This window comes from Hippocampus guttulatus, chromosome 1, assembly GCF_054856545.1.
Source record: "Hippocampus guttulatus isolate MCC_2025c chromosome 1, RoL_Hgut_1.0, whole genome shotgun sequence".
Classification (NCBI taxonomy): domain Eukaryota; kingdom Metazoa; phylum Chordata; class Actinopteri; order Syngnathiformes; family Syngnathidae; genus Hippocampus; species Hippocampus guttulatus.
The window spans coordinates 26,805,691-26,822,816 of record NC_141261.1 but is presented as its reverse complement, the minus strand read 5'-3'; the positions used below and the strand labels follow the sequence as shown (position 1 = coordinate 26,822,816).

Sequence of the window (17,126 nt, the reverse complement as noted above, 5' to 3'; positions counted from 1 at the left end):
AACATTAACTCAGGAACACAATATAGAAAACACTTTAGACTACAAACCAAAAATGAACACAATTTGTGCTGATTTTCCCTTTTCTTCTTTTTTTTTAAAATCAAAATGAGGAAGTCAGGATTAATGGGTACAAAGAGAACGTTTTGCAATGCACAACTTTTCTGTCAGCTTCTCAGCGTGATTGAGGGGTAATGTCTTCAACTTGATTTATTTGGCTTCACGTTGTCCGCTGCCAGCATTTTCAGACACTGTTAACACCGGTCTTTTCTCGTCTCCCACTGTAGTCACAGAGTGAAGCCGAGCGCTACATACGCCTCGTCATCGTCGTCTTTATTTTCATCACTGTTAAAAACTTTTGACGTTGTCTCGAAGGTTTGTTTACTGTGTACTGTACTTCATATCGCCTGCTCGGAGCAAAAAAGGGGGAAAAAACGATACCATAGAGCGAATACTCCCTGCGCACTCTCTGACAATGCGGGCGCCACTGCCACTTCCTGGAGTGGAAGTGCAATTACACTTTGTTCTCTTCCACCAAAAAAAAAAAAAAGCATGTTGCCCAAAGTCACACGCTCCTTCCCCATGGCATCGCACCACGTCCCACTATTGGAAAAGGATTGAATTAATGAAATCCGTCAAGGAAATCAACGAAGTGTTCATCATTCTGACGGGTCAGGGAATACCTGAAGGCAACTCGCTGCAGTACTAACAAAGTCGTTTTTTTTCTTTCCATTTTTTTCTTGATAATTAACACAATGGGTATCTTGGTAACACATTTCAAAACATAATTGAAAAATGTGCTGTCAAAGTATAATATATATTTATTCTTTGCCTCTTGAAAACTGAGGACGTGGAACGGAGGTTTCCGATTTGAGATTGTGGGAGTTCCCAGTTGCTGTTGAAGGCAGCACAGTTTCCCGTGGAGAAAAGTGAAAGACAACGCCCCAATGAGTGTCAAGACAGCTCCTCTACTCTCCTTTGCTTGCCTCGCTCGCCTCGTCCCAACTTTCAATTAGCGAGCAGGGTTTCTTCGTAGCTGCTGTGCTGCTTCCTGAATGTCTTCCACCAGTCTACTTCACCTATACTTGTTTTAGTTTTGTCACTCAGCTAGCACGAAGACAAGCGAGCTTGTGTGCGGGACCAAAGGTGTGCCGTGGGACGTCTTCGCTAAAACTTGCGTCGCCTTTGCTCTACTTTAATTGAAACTACAGTATTCAGAATAAGAATGGCCGATACGTCAGCGTCCAGCTCTGATGCCAGCTGCCTGGAGAAGCTGAAAAGTTACGTGAGGACCCAAAAAGGTTGTATCCTCGCGGCAGAAATAGTAAGTGATTCACCCCATTGCCTTTCGATCTATGCAACTACTGTTAGGATCAGATTGACTACAGTACTTGCAGTAACTGTTGGGATCAGATTGTTGACTATTATATGTAACTCTAGGGTCGGATTGAAAACTGTTAGTAATTGTTGACTTAAGTGCTCTCTGTAACTGTTCGGATCGGATTGTTTACTACATGCCGCCGTATTAGTAAGACGCTTCCTTCCCCATTTAAAATGGAGGAACTATACAAGACATTTTTGGGTGATTGCGGTTGCCACTTGCCGCGTTCTTCGGAGCTTCTGCCTTTAACGTTTCGACGTCCTCGAGAAAGCTACAACCTCATGTTACGTGTTTCATCTTTTTATTTATTTATTTTTTAATGTGCTAGACTTTGTTACAGGGACGCAATTTAACCGCCTAATGCAAGGTCGTCAGTCATTTTTGACGCTGTCTCTATGGTAGTTTTTTTTTTTGACAGTCGCACATTAAAATCTAGCGCTGGACAAGAATTATGAGAGCACTGCAAGACGAACAAAAGAAAAATAAGACTCCTTCAAAATCACTGATGCGTTTTAAGGACCAATGCTGCTTGCTTTGCTTGTGTCTTAATCATGGAAGTTGACAACAAAAAATGACAAACGCTTTGAGGGGTTTTTTTTCATGTTAAGGAAGATTGAACTGATTATTTTGCAGTGGCCCATTCATTTTTCCCCCAGTGCTGATTATCATCAACTTATCGTCTCACAAGAAAGTGATACTGTACAAGATAGTGATATTTTCAGATACTAGCTCGTCCAACTATTGTTGAAGTGATTTGGTAAGAAATGCTTGTGATATATCAGCGTGAACAAAGTGAAGACATAATGTACAATTTTGGTACAGGTGTTACCAAGAAACATGATTTGCATTCATAGGCCACATTGACACCTGTGTGTTATGGAGACATACATTTCCCCCCTCCCCCTCACAATTCTTTGCATTCTCTCTGGCATTCTTGGGTTACATTTCACAAAGGATGAAGAATTACACCACACATTTACTACTTTGGCTGAACTGCACTTTTCACTCTGCCCTTGTAATGCTGGGCCATTGTTGAGGGTGGCTGTTGTTACCATGACAACCACGGTGGATCTGGGGCCTTGCAGTGAGCCTTGTGAACGGACTACTAACCGAGTGTGAAGATTGAAACAAGCGCCCATTCCTAGATCGATTGTTTTCTCTCATGGGGGGAGCAGGGTGGATCCGTGCATGGCAAGCATGCAGTGGAAAGTCTGTTTGTGGATGCTAAAATGTTAATTAGCCAATTTGTGCCTAAGCAATCAAGGGGCTTGCTTTTCAGACACCATCCATCCATCCATTTTTCCAATCGAACATGTCAAGATGACATTAGTGACTTAATCCGCTAATCCTCACAAGGGTCGCGGGCATGCTGGAGCCTATCCCAGCTGTCTTCGGGCAGTAGGCGGGATAGACCTTGAACCGGTTGCCAGCCAATCGACAGGCACACGGATATGAACAACCATTTGCGCTCACAATCAAGTCAAGTCAAGTACAACTTCATTGTCAAATGTGCTGTATGTTACAGCACAGACGAAATTTCCTCCCTCTCAAACAGACAACATACAACAAGAGGAGCCGCTGCGGGTGCCCGCGCCGCCATCAAAAGAAAAGTTAACATAAAAAAAAGACAACACATTAGACAGAGACAATCGTGCAATCTTAACCACTTTCCTGCATACACTTTGTTGTCTGAAGCAGTTACAGATGAAAGAGGAGCGAATCAAAGAGCCCTTTTCACCAGTGGATCAAAGACATCATGCTGAAATGTGCACACGTTTGCTACAAGCTAAGCTTGAAAGCAACAGCATCCATTAACAAAAAAGAGATGAGCTCTCTTCTCCTCTCCCATGGAAATCCGCTTCAATTCCAAGCTGCGACTCCCAGTTCCACATACGCATCGGCGCTCTGTGCTGACGCTCCTTTCTTCTCATCGTCGGCTCCTCAAGCCATGCATCCATCCAGCCGCAGACTGTCCATCAGCATTGACCTTTTCGCTGAACAAAGCGGGGCTGTGAAAATGCTGCCTATTTCAGGCGCAAAACACAAGCGTCCCGGAGCTGTCCAGCAACGACAGTCAAATGGCGCAGACATTCCTCCCAATCAAAATCAGTGCTGGTACACGCGTGCCGCCGAGAAGGCGCAACCACCAAGCACAGATTCTTCTTCTTTGACCAATGTCGTGGCCAAAAATGCTTAAAACAGTCCACATCAGGTCCACACGACGTAACAGCAAGACCATGTGACAAACAAAAGACAAAAACAACAAAAAACGCAAGGCTCATGAAGAGCACTTGCCGACGGCTGCCTCCTCAGGCGCCATCTGGAAAAAAAAAATCAATCACACCTAGGGACAATTTAGAGTGTTCCTTTAACCTGCCATGCATGTTTTTGGTATGTGGGAGGAAACTGGAGTACCCGGAGAAAACATACAGGCACAGGGAAAACATGCAAACTCCACACAGGAAGGCCAGAGCTGGAATCAAACCCTCGACCTTTGCACTATTAGGCCAACGTGCTAACCAAAGTTAGATTTTCTGCGATTTGGAAGCCTCATTTTATACTGTACACGTGGTGATTTGTTTTTTTATTATCTTTTTTTTTGTAATCATTGAAATTTGGTGGGGTTGTCTGTGGTGTGTCATTTATTTACAAGAAGCCTGATTCTCAAGCTTGTTCAAAGTCAGGGCTGAGCTGCTGTGTGTGTTCATTTGCAAACAAAATTCGGCCTATTTTCCCCCTCACTGTGGTAAGCGTGGAATGAAAAGCATGTGGTGCGGGGTTTGAAGGATTACGAACAGAGGTCAAGGGTCTCCACCTGTCACTTGTGCCGCCTCTGCTCTCTCATGTGGCACCAAAGAGCCAAATGCTGAGAACGGTTATGGCACACAGAGGGTCACAACTCAGCCCGGTGTAAAAAGCCTTTCTACTTACCACCTGCTCGGTGCTATGACAGAAAGTGAAAAAGATGGAACTCCTTCACGGAAAGTGATGAGCTCACTTTTCAAGGGTTGCGCATCATCGCCCTTGTTTGCGACTCATCAGCTTGTCACCACAGCTGTGCAGTCTGATCAGCCATCTCGCGGCGGCTTGTTAGTTGCTGGAAATAGAAAGGGAAGAATATGCCTCCTCCAGTGAGAAGTTGCTGATCGTAAAGTGCCCTCCAACACCCGCCTTTCCCTCCCTCCATGCTCATAAGTCAAGTAGCTTATAAAAGAGGCTCTGAGATGCTTCCACCGACATTAAAGGCACACATTCCTTGCCGGGTGAGGAGTGAGGGCTGGGGAATAAAGAAGCAGCTCTTGGCAAAGTCAGGAGTCGCACCGCTTTTGTTTATTCCGCCCTCATCCAATCATCCATGTGAGTTAAGTGCTCAAGGAAGTAATCTTCAGTGGTGGATGGCCAAGATAGTGTGCATTGTGCAAAGCGGATTCAAGAGCCGGATGAAAGATATCACACCCTGTTACTGGGTCTACAAATCAGTGGTGGGTGGACACCATCAGAGGCACTCAACTAAATTCAAATATTTGTTCCACGAAATTGTATTCTTTTATTTTTCTGTGTGCTTTATTTGGTAGTGTTTCTATTGGCTGCACTTCTTCCAGTGTGTGTGGGTGTGGATGTTAGATTTTTGTCCAATCGAATTTCAGCCTCAACTTGCAAATTCAGCACAGGAAGACCGGATTCTAAACGAACCTCATAAGTGTGACAGAAGCGCTAACCAAATCCTTCGCCGGACTTCTTCATTGAAACATAACAGAATATATATATAGTGTAATATCTGTTTCTTGTATTTGTGTGACGTCATAGGGAGGGGAGGAGCCAGGTTGGGGGAATATTGGCTCCGGTAGTGAGTCTGAGTGAGGAGCGCACGGGCGTGAGTTGTGGCTAACAGCAACTCCTTTGAATGCGTGTGTTTATTACTTATTTTGTTTCTTAAAAATGATGAATAGTATCAGCGACTGCGAGCATCCTTCTCTCCGCTACTGAAGGGCATTGCAATATATTTTTTGTCGTCAGTGACTCACCGATGGAACGGAACTTTCCATTTTGCGCTGAACATGTGGTGTTCTCTTTAGTGAGCTGCTGTAATAGTCGAAGGGGCGAGGGAGGGGGTGGTACCACCCTATAAGTGACTTCCCTAGTAACCGTTGCTGTTTGAGGAGCAGCCCTTGACTCTCATGTATCTGCTGACTATATTTAGCCCACCATTTACTGCAGCGCCCCTCCGGTCACTGTGGAAAAAAAACACGGCTCATTATTCCGATGACGCTTGGATGGACCTTTTCAAACGGGCTCCGCGCCAACAGATGTGCGGCTGCGCTGGCAGCATGAAGGTGTCAGCGTTTCTCAGACGCGCCCTTGTTCCAAGGCAGTCTTGTAGCCGAGCGGCTCGGTCACAGCAGCTCGGAATAGAGCCTCTTTTGTGTGGGGCTGCGTAGGACCTGAATTACTCCCTGTCCCTCCACTGAGGCAGCCTGTGCCAGTCGGAGAACATCTGAACAAGTGTGGCTGCGTGTGCGTGCAATGCGTACGTGTATGCGTGTGCGCATTGCGAGCAGTGGCGGTGCCAAAGTCATTTTGAGATGGCACGTATCACTTAACATGCGTGTATTTATATACTAGGGGGTGTAAAGATACATTCTTTGACTGATACGTACTGATATAGGGTCTAATGGTTCAACATAAAGTGGTATCACTTTTTTTCCAACAATACAATTTGATTCAATAACAGCGATTTTGATACAGTAACAATGGCTTTTCTCTGAAATAAGCCTGTGCTAATTCAAGTGAACTCAAAATAACACGTTTTTTCCCATTGGATTTTATTTTGAAACCAACTCAGCTTTACTGTTTCCAAAATGTACAAAAAAAAACCCCTCCCAACAATGATATCAGAACGAGCTATTTTTTAAAAGATCTTATCATAAACAAAGTGCAACAGAACAAGCAAGTTCTCTTTTTAAAAACTGACTTACCTTTTTATAAGAATGAGCTGGTTATTCATTAAAACATCAATGTAAACAAATCCTTTTGATAAAGTGCTTCATATATCTGAACACTATTCAACATTCTCTTCAATAAAATATATACATTACTCAACTTGTATATTTTCACATTACCGTAGCCTGAGGCTGTGATTCCTCTGTATATCAAAGAACTTTTTGCCAAAGGTTTAGATTAATTAAAAATAAAGTCATCATTTTTGATGCAGAAAATGATGCAGTGCAGCTTTGAAATGTCACTGATGTATCAGACTTTTCTTTATATACACTGGGATTCTTTTCATTCAATTTAAAGTTAAATTTGCAAACATCACATGACCAAAACTTGTCGAGGCCAGAGCCCCGAGCAACTGCAGTGTCATTTTCGGTTGATGGCAAGTGGCAAAATTTCAACTTTATGAATCTGCACTCAATGAAGAATTCCATTGAAAAAAAAAAACCAACAACAAAAAGCACAAATTTTATTTATTGAGGTATAATTTCAGAAAACGTTATTTACGGTGGTTTTCCAACACCGTTACCAAATATGACCGTTTGTCTGAAAGGGTTGAAAGTTTACTAGTTTATGGCTTGCTAACATATTTTAATGTAAAAAAAAATGTATTCTGTGAGTAAATTTCAAGAACAAAGAATTTAGCTCTGCTCAAGTCATGAAATGGTGACGTTTTAAAAGGCTTGTAAGCGTTGGCTAATTTTGTTTGAATGCATGCACCCACGCCTTTTGACAATGGCTCAATTGAAAGCGGGCCAATTGTAGGCAGCCGTCTGTGTGTGAGTTATGATTATGTTCTTTCCAAACTGGCAGCACTTTCGAGGCACGGATTGAAAAGAATGCGGGCCTTCTTTTTCCCTCATATGGAAAAATATGAGCTTTGACCGAAGATGCGGGTCAGAGTATTCTGAAATATTCTCATGCTTGTGGGAACTCCTCTGACAGAGAGCACGATTCGTGCACGTGCGGGCTTCCTCTTGTAGAACACCGAAGAATCACTGCATACAGTACACTTCATCTTGAAGAACTTTTTGTATTAAAACAATTTTTGGCCAACAGTTTTTTGGAACTTTTATGTGGAATTCATTTTTTTAATTTAATGCCTGAGTGTAGTTTTTTTTTCTTCGTGTTCTAACTACATAATGTTACACTGGCTTATGAGATATTCATTAATTTTTTTTGGTATCAAACCTCGACTTGTTGTCGCTGAAGACTTGTTTAATGTTGGCGTTCTAGTGATACATTGGTGATGACGGTGCTTGTAAAGCAACAACTCATCTCAGATAATCTTTCCCAATTTAAGTGAATGGAAATGTCATTAATCCATTCCGTCACCCAGCAAAACCCAGACAAAAATGTGTATAACTTGTTTCTTAGAATGAAAATGCCGTTTGACGGTTTTGTACTTAAAACAGACAGGAATAACATCCTTAAATTGTAATCAAATGAAATGTTTTAGGTTTAATTCATTGTGCCGCTCCTTCTGTTCTGCGCCCCTCTAACACCAGGGGGCAGTATAATATATAAACCGGAAAGACTGTATCAGCTGTTTAGCAAGCTGCAGTAATCATGAGAATAAAGCAGAACACCGGTCAGTTATCTGTTTATACCAATTTTAGGGTCCTGCCATTAGGTGCTATACTGCCCTCTGCTGTCGACTGAAATTGACAGTAAACTACCCTCAGACTTGCATTGACAACGTCAACAGACCCAAGCCAGGCTAGCTGCAATGTTTGCAGTTTGAGCCTGAGGGCAGTTTGATGTCAATTTCGGTCGACTGCAGAAGCTCGGGCAAGGCAGAGATATTTATACACAAGCTAACTGAAGGTCACAAGGTGGTACAGTATAGGACAAAATGACTGCCCCCGGAGATAGATGTAAACCAATGGATGAATCTTATTACCGGTAATTCTTATTCCACAAATGCAAGATTAATCAGAATACCGTGTTGGGGCACATACAACATATTATTGCAAAGAAAATATTTTGCCTTGATATTCCCTTTAAAGCTCTGTAAATTGTGTGGTGCAGTCAAATAAAACGTGGAGTACTTTGTGTTTGGTTTGAGACCAACAGCTCAAGAATTGTTCTCTGTCTGTCAAACTGAATTGACTTGAGTTGGCTGTCACCAACTAACTCTTCGATCTCAAAAAAATCAGCTCAGCAGCAGCTCACATCTTGACAAATTTGTCGGTCACTTGTAAGCCAAAGTACTGTTCTTGGAGAACCAAGTTTTCTTTATTTTATAAGATTGCACAAAGTGTACTAACCACTGATGAGTGTGGTCGTCCTTGCCCCACCCCCCACAGCTCATCAGCTTCATCATCATCATCTGCTACGCGGCGTCCCGGTATGGAGGCTACTCGGCCGTGGCCATCTGCGAGATGGTCTTCGCCATGGTCTTCTTCGGTATCTTCATGATGGATCTGGACAAGCAGTTCCAGCTGGTCAACTGGATGTGGAGCGTGAGTGCCAAGGATGTGACGTTGCGGTCGGCCTGTTCAAAAAAATCACTTTCCACTTTTGCTTTATTGCTCAGGATCTGTTCCGGGCCGGCATTGGCGCACTCCTTTACATCATCACTTCGCTGGTGTGCGTGATTGGAGGAGCTGGCGACGGCGCTCGCATCGCAGGCGGGGTCAGTGAACACGACGGTTTTCATCCATGCAAATGTTTTCAAACCTTTGCGCAATATGTACATTTTAGATTATTGGAAAATATGCTTTGATTCTTGTTTGAGCCCTGCGACATTTTGCGAAAATGAAACGCAGAAAAATTCATCGATCAAAGATGTCCTGATATTTGGGCTTGTTTCGTGTTAAAAACTATTCTGTGCATTTATTCAATGTTTGTCAGCCATAAAGAAAACAAAAGGCTGCCAACCTGTTTAATGGTTTGGTTGTGAGACCTCCTGCATCAGGCCCAGCGGACTTTCTGCGAAATCAATTGGTCAGTTTATAGATCATACATCTGTTGTGAACTTTGCCATTCATACGCTTAGCATCTACATCAGTGCCGGGCTAAGTATGGCTGCAAACACCCTGCTCTTTTTTCTAAACTTTATTTTGATATTTGAATGATTACAGTGTAATTTTATTCTAATAATACTTTTTACATATGCTTGCTTTTCCCCTCACAAAGAAAGACTGTTTTAAAAATCTTTGCCCTCACCCGGTCAACATACGGTAGATGTAGGGCAGGCTTTGTTGAAATTAAAAGAAAACAAAAACTCTAAATGAAGATGGAACTTGGACAAAAACGTATATCCTCAAAAAAATCCCATTTCTACTCTTGCTATTGCAACTGATTGACACCGACGGTAAATTCAACCAAGGTAAAGTTTTTAGTAGACAAAAAACTAGGCTAGACGACAAGTTGATAGGACTGATTTTCGTACGGTTCTCCTTCTGAAATATTTCCAGCGCTTGTTCGGCTTTAAAGCCGTGTTTGGTGTTCGAAATAAAATGAAAACAACAGCAAGTCGGGCAAATACAAGGCGCCCTCACGTAGCACAATCTGTGTATTGTTCTCTCTTGGGCCCTACGCGCATGGATGAATCCCAGAGCCCATTGGCCGATTTCAATGATTGACCCCTTGTGGTGTCAATTTGATTTCTTTCGTGCATCTTCTGCCGTTTATTTAAATGTTAGGACTCATTAATATATGATATTCTGTGCTGAAGTTGCAGTGTAATCAGGCTTGCTGTGAAACATGAAGGTGAATGTCGATCTTAGGAATGTGCGACTTCACTTGATCAGGCCGGTCTGCAGAGGGAGGAAGATCACAGAGAAGGAAATAATCAATCATCAGTAAACACAATGACTCACATTTATTTACATTTGTCTTAGATATTCTTTTGCATCAAAACTTAAGACAGACTGGCCAGAAATGGCCACGATTACAAAACATCCCATCCACGAATGGCCAATCAGAGAAAGAGGGATTCTCCAAAATGACATCATAAACTCGCTCGTGTTTGCCCACTGTTCTTCAGTCCCTCTGGAAAGATGCTCCACATTTTGTTGCTCTGAGATGGAGAATCAATTCTTTGTAAGCGGTACTGCTCAGACTGCTGCATTTTTGCCTGTTGGACTTTCACAACTTTTTGTCATTGAAGTGTTGAACACGGAGGATAGGATGGGACCAATGATTTTGAGCTGGCCTTTCCCTGCCAGCCCAAGCTCAGCCTTTCCCTGACATAACTCTCTTTTGAAAGCACGCGCTGGCAAAAGTTCTCCCGCACCAAGACTGACTCTCCAGGCAACAACACACCTGATTCAAATTTGCTGACTTTGTTGTAAAGTGACATTAAGGTCACTTCTTTTCATAAAAATTCATTCGTGCAAAAATTCTGAAAAAAATAAAAATTAAAAAAAACAACAATCCAGCGAGTGATGGTGTGTCACCTGTCTGCAAAGATCGCCACAAGTGCATCAGTGTCTCGTTGCTGGACCCAGGGAGTCTTGGATTAGATTTTGCTGTTCAGGATTTCATTTCTCTTCTTTTATTGATTACGGTAATGAGTACAGAATTCAAATTTAGATTGGCCTCTGTGGGGGAATTGAATGAACACAAGTACTTGTAATTCACTCCTTGCTTTCAAAATTATTTCCCAACAATAAATACAAAATCCAATTCGATTGATTAGTAAGCTCACTCCTAGTCGACGTTTTTTTTTTTTTTAAAGCTTTGTCAGCGTCAGTGTAGATTCTGAGTGTTAGATTACTTTGTCTCACCAAGACGTATTCAGAGGTCCGACATAACACTTACAGTAGGTCCTCCCTGTCATGGATCTGTTTGTGACCAACAGGTGGCACTGTAGAGCTCCGTCTGCAGCTGCACACCTGTTGGTCATTGTCATTAGTTGCCACTTTAAAAGACTTGATGTCCGACCACTCAGTGCCGGGTCATTGTTGCTGTGTGCACGTGCCATGTTTTGTTTTCAGTCTTAGGGTTTTTTTTGCTACTTTGGTTCCTGAGATTCTTTGGACTTTATTTGAGTGAGATTTTGAGTTAGTTTCTCCTGTGTACTTCTGTTTGCATTTTTGTTAAATACATCTTGTTCACTCCACCTTGTGCCTCCCTGCTTTTTGGGGTTCTCCCAACATGTTTCCGAATGAATACAGAATGGGAACTAAATAATGGTCCCATAATTGACAGCTGCATGTTTAGGTCTGCCATTTCGGAATTGAATTGAATAATGTTTGGCTGTGTAATAAGCAGCCTGATACTCAACTCCGGGTTTTTTAAAGCTGTAAACTGTTTGCCTGAATTATTTGTACCACAGGGAAGGTTTTAATGACTTTCATTATTCCGTAACTATGGCAGCGTCATTTGTGCATGCTAGTACACTCTACCTTTCCCAGCCCTGACATGTTGAATACAAATGCAGGCAAGGTACAACGCTTGTCTTGACATTTGTCAGGGTGATTAAATGGGCGGGCTGCTACACATGACTCACTGTCATGGCAATGAAGTAATAACCCAAGCGAGTATTTCAACAAAGCTCGGCAGCTGTTTAAAAAGAAAAAACACAGCCAAGCATTTGTTGCAAGTGTAACAACCCCGACAAACAAGCTTTGGTCGTGTGTGCGTAAAGACTTGAGCTCGGCCTTTACGAAGAGAATGCAATGAGCAGTGAAGATGTCAGCTGTCATGGCTATTTACCGCATATTACAACACTCAGGGATGGAACAAATTCCTTGTGTGCGCTAACAAAATGAAGGAATACAGTAATTACATATTTTAGTTGTCACCCAAAAAGTTAAAATATGTCGCTGAGTAATACAAAATACACTAACGTCATATCAAGACCATTGTGTCAGTTCGCCACTATTTACTGTGACTCCTGTAAAATTGTGAGTCATTATTCCCCCCTCCAATGAAAGTCTTTTAAAAGTGCAGATTCCGTCACAAACGATGAACCCCAAACATTCTAATATCATGACCGTCAGAACTTTGGGCTCCGCCAGCCCTCCCTCAAACATAATCATTTGATTCTGCTGGCCTCTTAACGGGAACACGTGAATGGGAGCAGAAAACTCTCTGAACTGGCTGCCCCTGAAGAGTTCACTTTGTTTTCAAATCTCGAAATGGAGTTGCTTGGCGTTCAACTCAGCATGAGACTCTATCTACCCTTGTTTTTTGTGTGTTTCTATATGTTCAATCGCTGAATGTTTATGGTTTGATTTGTATTTTTGTTGAGCACTAATTTTTGTTGAGGTTGTTTTTAGAACGCTCCATGAATAAAATTAAGAGTTGAGTCATATCATTTCAAACTCATTTTGCAACATTGCCCTTCACATTAAATAACTTGCAGATTGGATTTTGAAAAAAGGAATCGAGGAGAGCTACAAGCAGCGATAAAGGGCCCTTGGAGCCCTGGCAATGTTGGCACACTGGAATTAGAATTTTTTGAAAATGATGGACATGAGATTGAAAGATACATTGGTAAAATATGAATTCTATAAAATGCCTCTTGGCGCCCAATTCCAAAATAGCGGGCTTCCAGTTTAGGTTTAGCTCCGAAATACTTTATCTGTTGGCCTTGGGCTGTTAGATATTTCGCTCAATTTTCACAGATCTAGGTGAAACATACAACCGGGGATACTTGGTTAAATATCTGTCCAGGGCGCTCTGAGGCTAGGGCCATTTTTTTGAAAATCGCACAAGAAATCTCAAAAATAAGAATTTTTACACTAGGTCTGATGTGTATGCAAAGTTGCGGGGGTTTTTGGGGATTTTTTGCCCAGGTTTAAACCCTCAAAAATCAGTATCGTTTTTCTTTGTGAACAGCATATCGCCATGGCAACGGCATGCGACAAAATAAAAAGGTTTCAATAACTTTTCATCTTAAACATGTTTAGATGAAACATTCAAAGTTTAAAGATGATCATATGAATCACAGCAGTCGCTGCTCAGTCCTCCCCGCCCACCCAAAAAATGCACCAGAAGAGTGCATGCATGTCTCCTGAGCAATGCGAAAAATAGCAAATGTCAAGCAATGAGTCCGTCATATGTTTGTTGGTTTGTTTTTTTTAAATATATACCCGTAGCCAATCAGCAGAGCAAAAACACACATGAAGTGAAAACTCTCCATAACCCCCATTAATGATTGGGCCTAAACCTGGCTCCTCCCTTGACGTACAAAGATCTAAAACAGTGGAGAAGTATCAATTTCGCATAATTCCTTGATAGCACTCGCAACTTACATTACAGAAAGAGCACAAAAATACGTCAGAAATTGGTGAATTTCAAAATAGCAAACCGCAAATAGATGGAGGTTGATGGTTTTTGTGGGGGGGGGGGGGGGTTGTTTATGTTTTTTTTAAATTGAATGCATTTTTCTGTTTCAGGTTTTTGGCTTGATTGCCGGTCTGCTGTTCGCCTACGACACATATACAATCTTCTTGCAAATCAAGAGCACTCGGCAGCACACTGCAGCCGCCACCGGTGAGAGGAGCATCATTCATTTTGAAACTCTTGTCCCTGGATTTGCACTCAATGGTTAATGCAAACTGTACGTATTTAACACTATCAGATTCAGCCCTCATGGATAAAAATGTGGATCAAAGCGAATGCCAATGTGATTGCAGTGTAAACGGACTGATTGGACCGACTCTGTCAACGTCTCATTGAATTAGCACCGTTATTGTTCTTGTTGTTGTTGGCATTCTGACATTGTCCAAAGTAGGGACAGAGCTCTACCACTATTCGCGAAAATTTCGGAGTAAATTAACCCACCCCCCTTCTCCCATAAGGTTTGTAATTGCCAATACAATACATCTTGATTTATATCGTGCTTTCACAACAGCTGCAGCTCTAACAAAGCGCTTTGCAAAAACATCCATCCATTTTCTGATCTACTTATCCTCACAAGGATCACGGGACATGCCAGAGCCTATCCCAGCTGTCTTTGGGCAGTAGGCTGATACACCCTGAACTGGATGCCAGCCAATTTCAGGGCACACCTAGACAAACAATCATTTGCACTCACAATCACAGCTAGGGACAATTTAAAGTGTTCAATCAGCCTGCCATGCATGTTTGTGGAATGTGGGAGGAAAACGCAGTACCCGGAGAAAACTCACGCAGGCACACAGGAAGGCCGGAGCTGGAATCGAACCCTGCACCTCTGCACTGTGAGGCCGACGTGCTAACCACTTGACCACCAGGGCGCCTTGCGGTGCATTTCACATGAAATAAAAATAATACAACAGAACACATCTCACAAAACATGGCGAATACTACAGTCGTAACAACTATTCCTGCATACGACTTGTTTGAAGCAGTTATAGATGGTTATTTGCTTTTTTGGGGGGGAGGGGGCCAAAATAAAAAACCATTTAATTATTTATTTTAGGGAATCATTCGGACAGTCACTTATTTATGGTTCTTTGCTGTTGCGAATAGCAGTGATACACTGTACCATGTCTAGTCACAATTACCAGTGGAATTGTTTTTTGGTTTTTTTGGGGGGAGGGGGTCTGAACCTTTCATCCAAGATTTGCACAACCTGTTTAGGAGAAAGGAACTTATCCAAATAAAACAATTAAATATTTATCCATCATCACTACCTATGCATGTCAGATTTATCCGTAGCTTATAATTGGCCCATGTTGAAGTTAGACAGGAGTAACTGGTGTACTGTACTTAAAAGAATGTGTTTTTTATAATCCATCCAATCATCTGATATACTTATAAAGGAGGAAAATAATTGGCAATAAATTATGTCATATATGACGGACTCCAGTTTTAGAACCATTGCGTTTGATGTATGTGCATGTTTCATATGTCTTGATACATGCCACTTAAAAATATCTGTACATGCTCATGAACGGTAAATGGATATGGCACTAAAATGTCAAGTAGACAGACCTATGTAGTGTAAATCCAGCATATGAATATGCCCTTAAAAATGTATGTGTCATAATATATCTTATTTCACTTTTTGTTTTTCTTAGATGACAGAGTCTGAGCATGCCAACGTGTGTGTGCCTCTGTTGAGCTTGCAGCAGAACAACAAGAGGAAGGCAGAAGAGGAGAGGGGACAAAGGACATTCAAAGGAACAGGTCAAAGTTCAAATCCGTGTCAACAACTGAATTTTTTTTTTTTAATGTGCAACCCGCGCCTCAATGGAGAATGACCATGGCGATGACGCGACGACACGCCTGTCCCCCGCATCAACTGCGGCAGGAACGTCCATTGCAAGCCCAAAGTTCAACATTGTATCATCAGCTAAAAAGGGAAACGTAATTGATAGGCCGTGTCAAAGGCCGGCCCCAGCTGTCCTCCAGCCCGTCTCCTCAATTTCCACTTTTAATGGTCTACTGTAGTTAGTAGTAGCCATTTTTTAACTGTGTATGGTTGCCTTAACCATTATTTAACCTCTTAATGACCAGCTTTGTGTGTTTTGAGGTTTTTTGCTCTTTTTTTTTTTTTTTTTTTTACACATGAGTCATTCAGTCTGTTCATAATTGATGTCCTTCACTGTGTGTCCAAGTGCCTGTATGGTCATTTGAGATTCCACAATCTGAAACACTTGAAGTCATCTACCTGCTTGGGTCTAGTAATTTTTATTTTAGCCATTTGATCTTTTTTTATTTGAACTGCTGACCTCCACTCACCATAAAATATAATTCTGGTGTGCCATAGTGTTACTGCATGGTTCCGTGTTATCATAAACATCCCTTGTGTTAATCGCAAACACATTTGAATCCAGTCCAGCTCCGTAACCTTGTGTTCTTTATATATATATATATATATATATATACTGTAATTAGTGGGTGTATGTATGTCTGATTTCATTCATTAATATTTTTTTATCAGTTTCCTCAACTTCAACTTCCTGGTTGTCAGTTTGTCAAAAAAAAAAAGCAAAAATTAAAACTGCCATTTTTCTTTCGAATGTGCTTTACAAATGAAATTTCACAGTCTAAAGAAACTTTAGCTTTGGGAAATAAAAGCCATCGTTACAAGTACTTTCACTGGTCTTTTTTAAAATTCGGATCTCAAAGTATAAGACACAGTGATGCATCTTGCAATTTTTGTTTTACCAAGTTCTATTTTACCTATGATGATGTTTTTTTTTTTTTATTAATGTATTTAAAGGCTAGCACAGTGGTTCTCCAAGTGTGGTACTCTCTCTAGTGGTAGGCGAAATAATCACGTAATTAAATGTTGGACCTGTCCATCAAGTTATAATGGCTTAAATCTGTCACTCTCGCTCGCTCCATCTCTTTCACCTTTTTTTTTTTTCATTTAAGTACAGCTCTGTTGTATTTAACTTTTAATGTTGATTACTACAGTGGTACTCGGGAAGATTTCTAGGTGGCATTTTGGTGTCAAAGGTTTGAGAACCACTGGGCTAGTTCAATGAAAATATGGAACGAAAACTACAGATAAACGTATGCATGTGAATACGTTTAAAATCACGAATATACGCTTAATGTTGATTGGATGTAACTGGTAATTTTGGATTTTATGACTCGAGTTAATAACGTGAAGATTTAATATTTTAATTTCACTGATGCTTTATTTCATTGGTCAAGGTCAAAGTCTTATTGGGTAACTACTTTTGCGTTTCACTTGCGTTGTACCAGATAGCCAGTAGATGGCTGCCGACGACTAACTATTGAGCAATTAATACCGAGCTCATTTGATTCTTGATGCGCGAGATTGTTATTGGGGGGTTGAGCTGCACCGACATGAATTTCATATAGTGCTGCTTGTTTGCTATAATACATCGTCCTT

General features: G+C 41.5%; 1 protein-coding gene across 1 annotated transcript; it reads left to right on the top strand.

Moving 5' to 3' along the window:
* Positions 1-912: 912 nt before the first annotated feature.
* On the top strand, positions 913-16,354 carry plp2b (proteolipid protein 2b). The gene is made up of 5 exons (XM_086123563.1): positions 913-1,321; positions 8,683-8,838; positions 8,913-9,011; positions 13,729-13,825; positions 15,337-16,354. Exons 1-5 carry the CDS (start codon positions 1,223-1,225, stop codon positions 15,348-15,350), a joined length of 465 nt encoding a protein of 154 aa, XP_085979689.1. The 5' UTR covers positions 913-1,222; the 3' UTR covers positions 15,351-16,354.
* Positions 16,355-17,126: the final 772 nt, after the last annotated feature.

Coding starts and splice junctions, on each gene's coding strand:
- plp2b (XM_086123563.1), top strand. CDS start 1,223: ATGGCCGATACGTCAGCGTCCAGCTCTGATGCCAGCTGCCTGGAGAAG. Junction 1,322..8,682: donor GTATCCTCGCGGCAGAAATA/GTAAGTGATTCA, acceptor CACCCCCCACAG/CTCATCAGCTTCATCATCAT. Junction 8,839..8,912: donor TGGTCAACTGGATGTGGAGC/GTGAGTGCCAAG, acceptor TTTATTGCTCAG/GATCTGTTCCGGGCCGGCAT.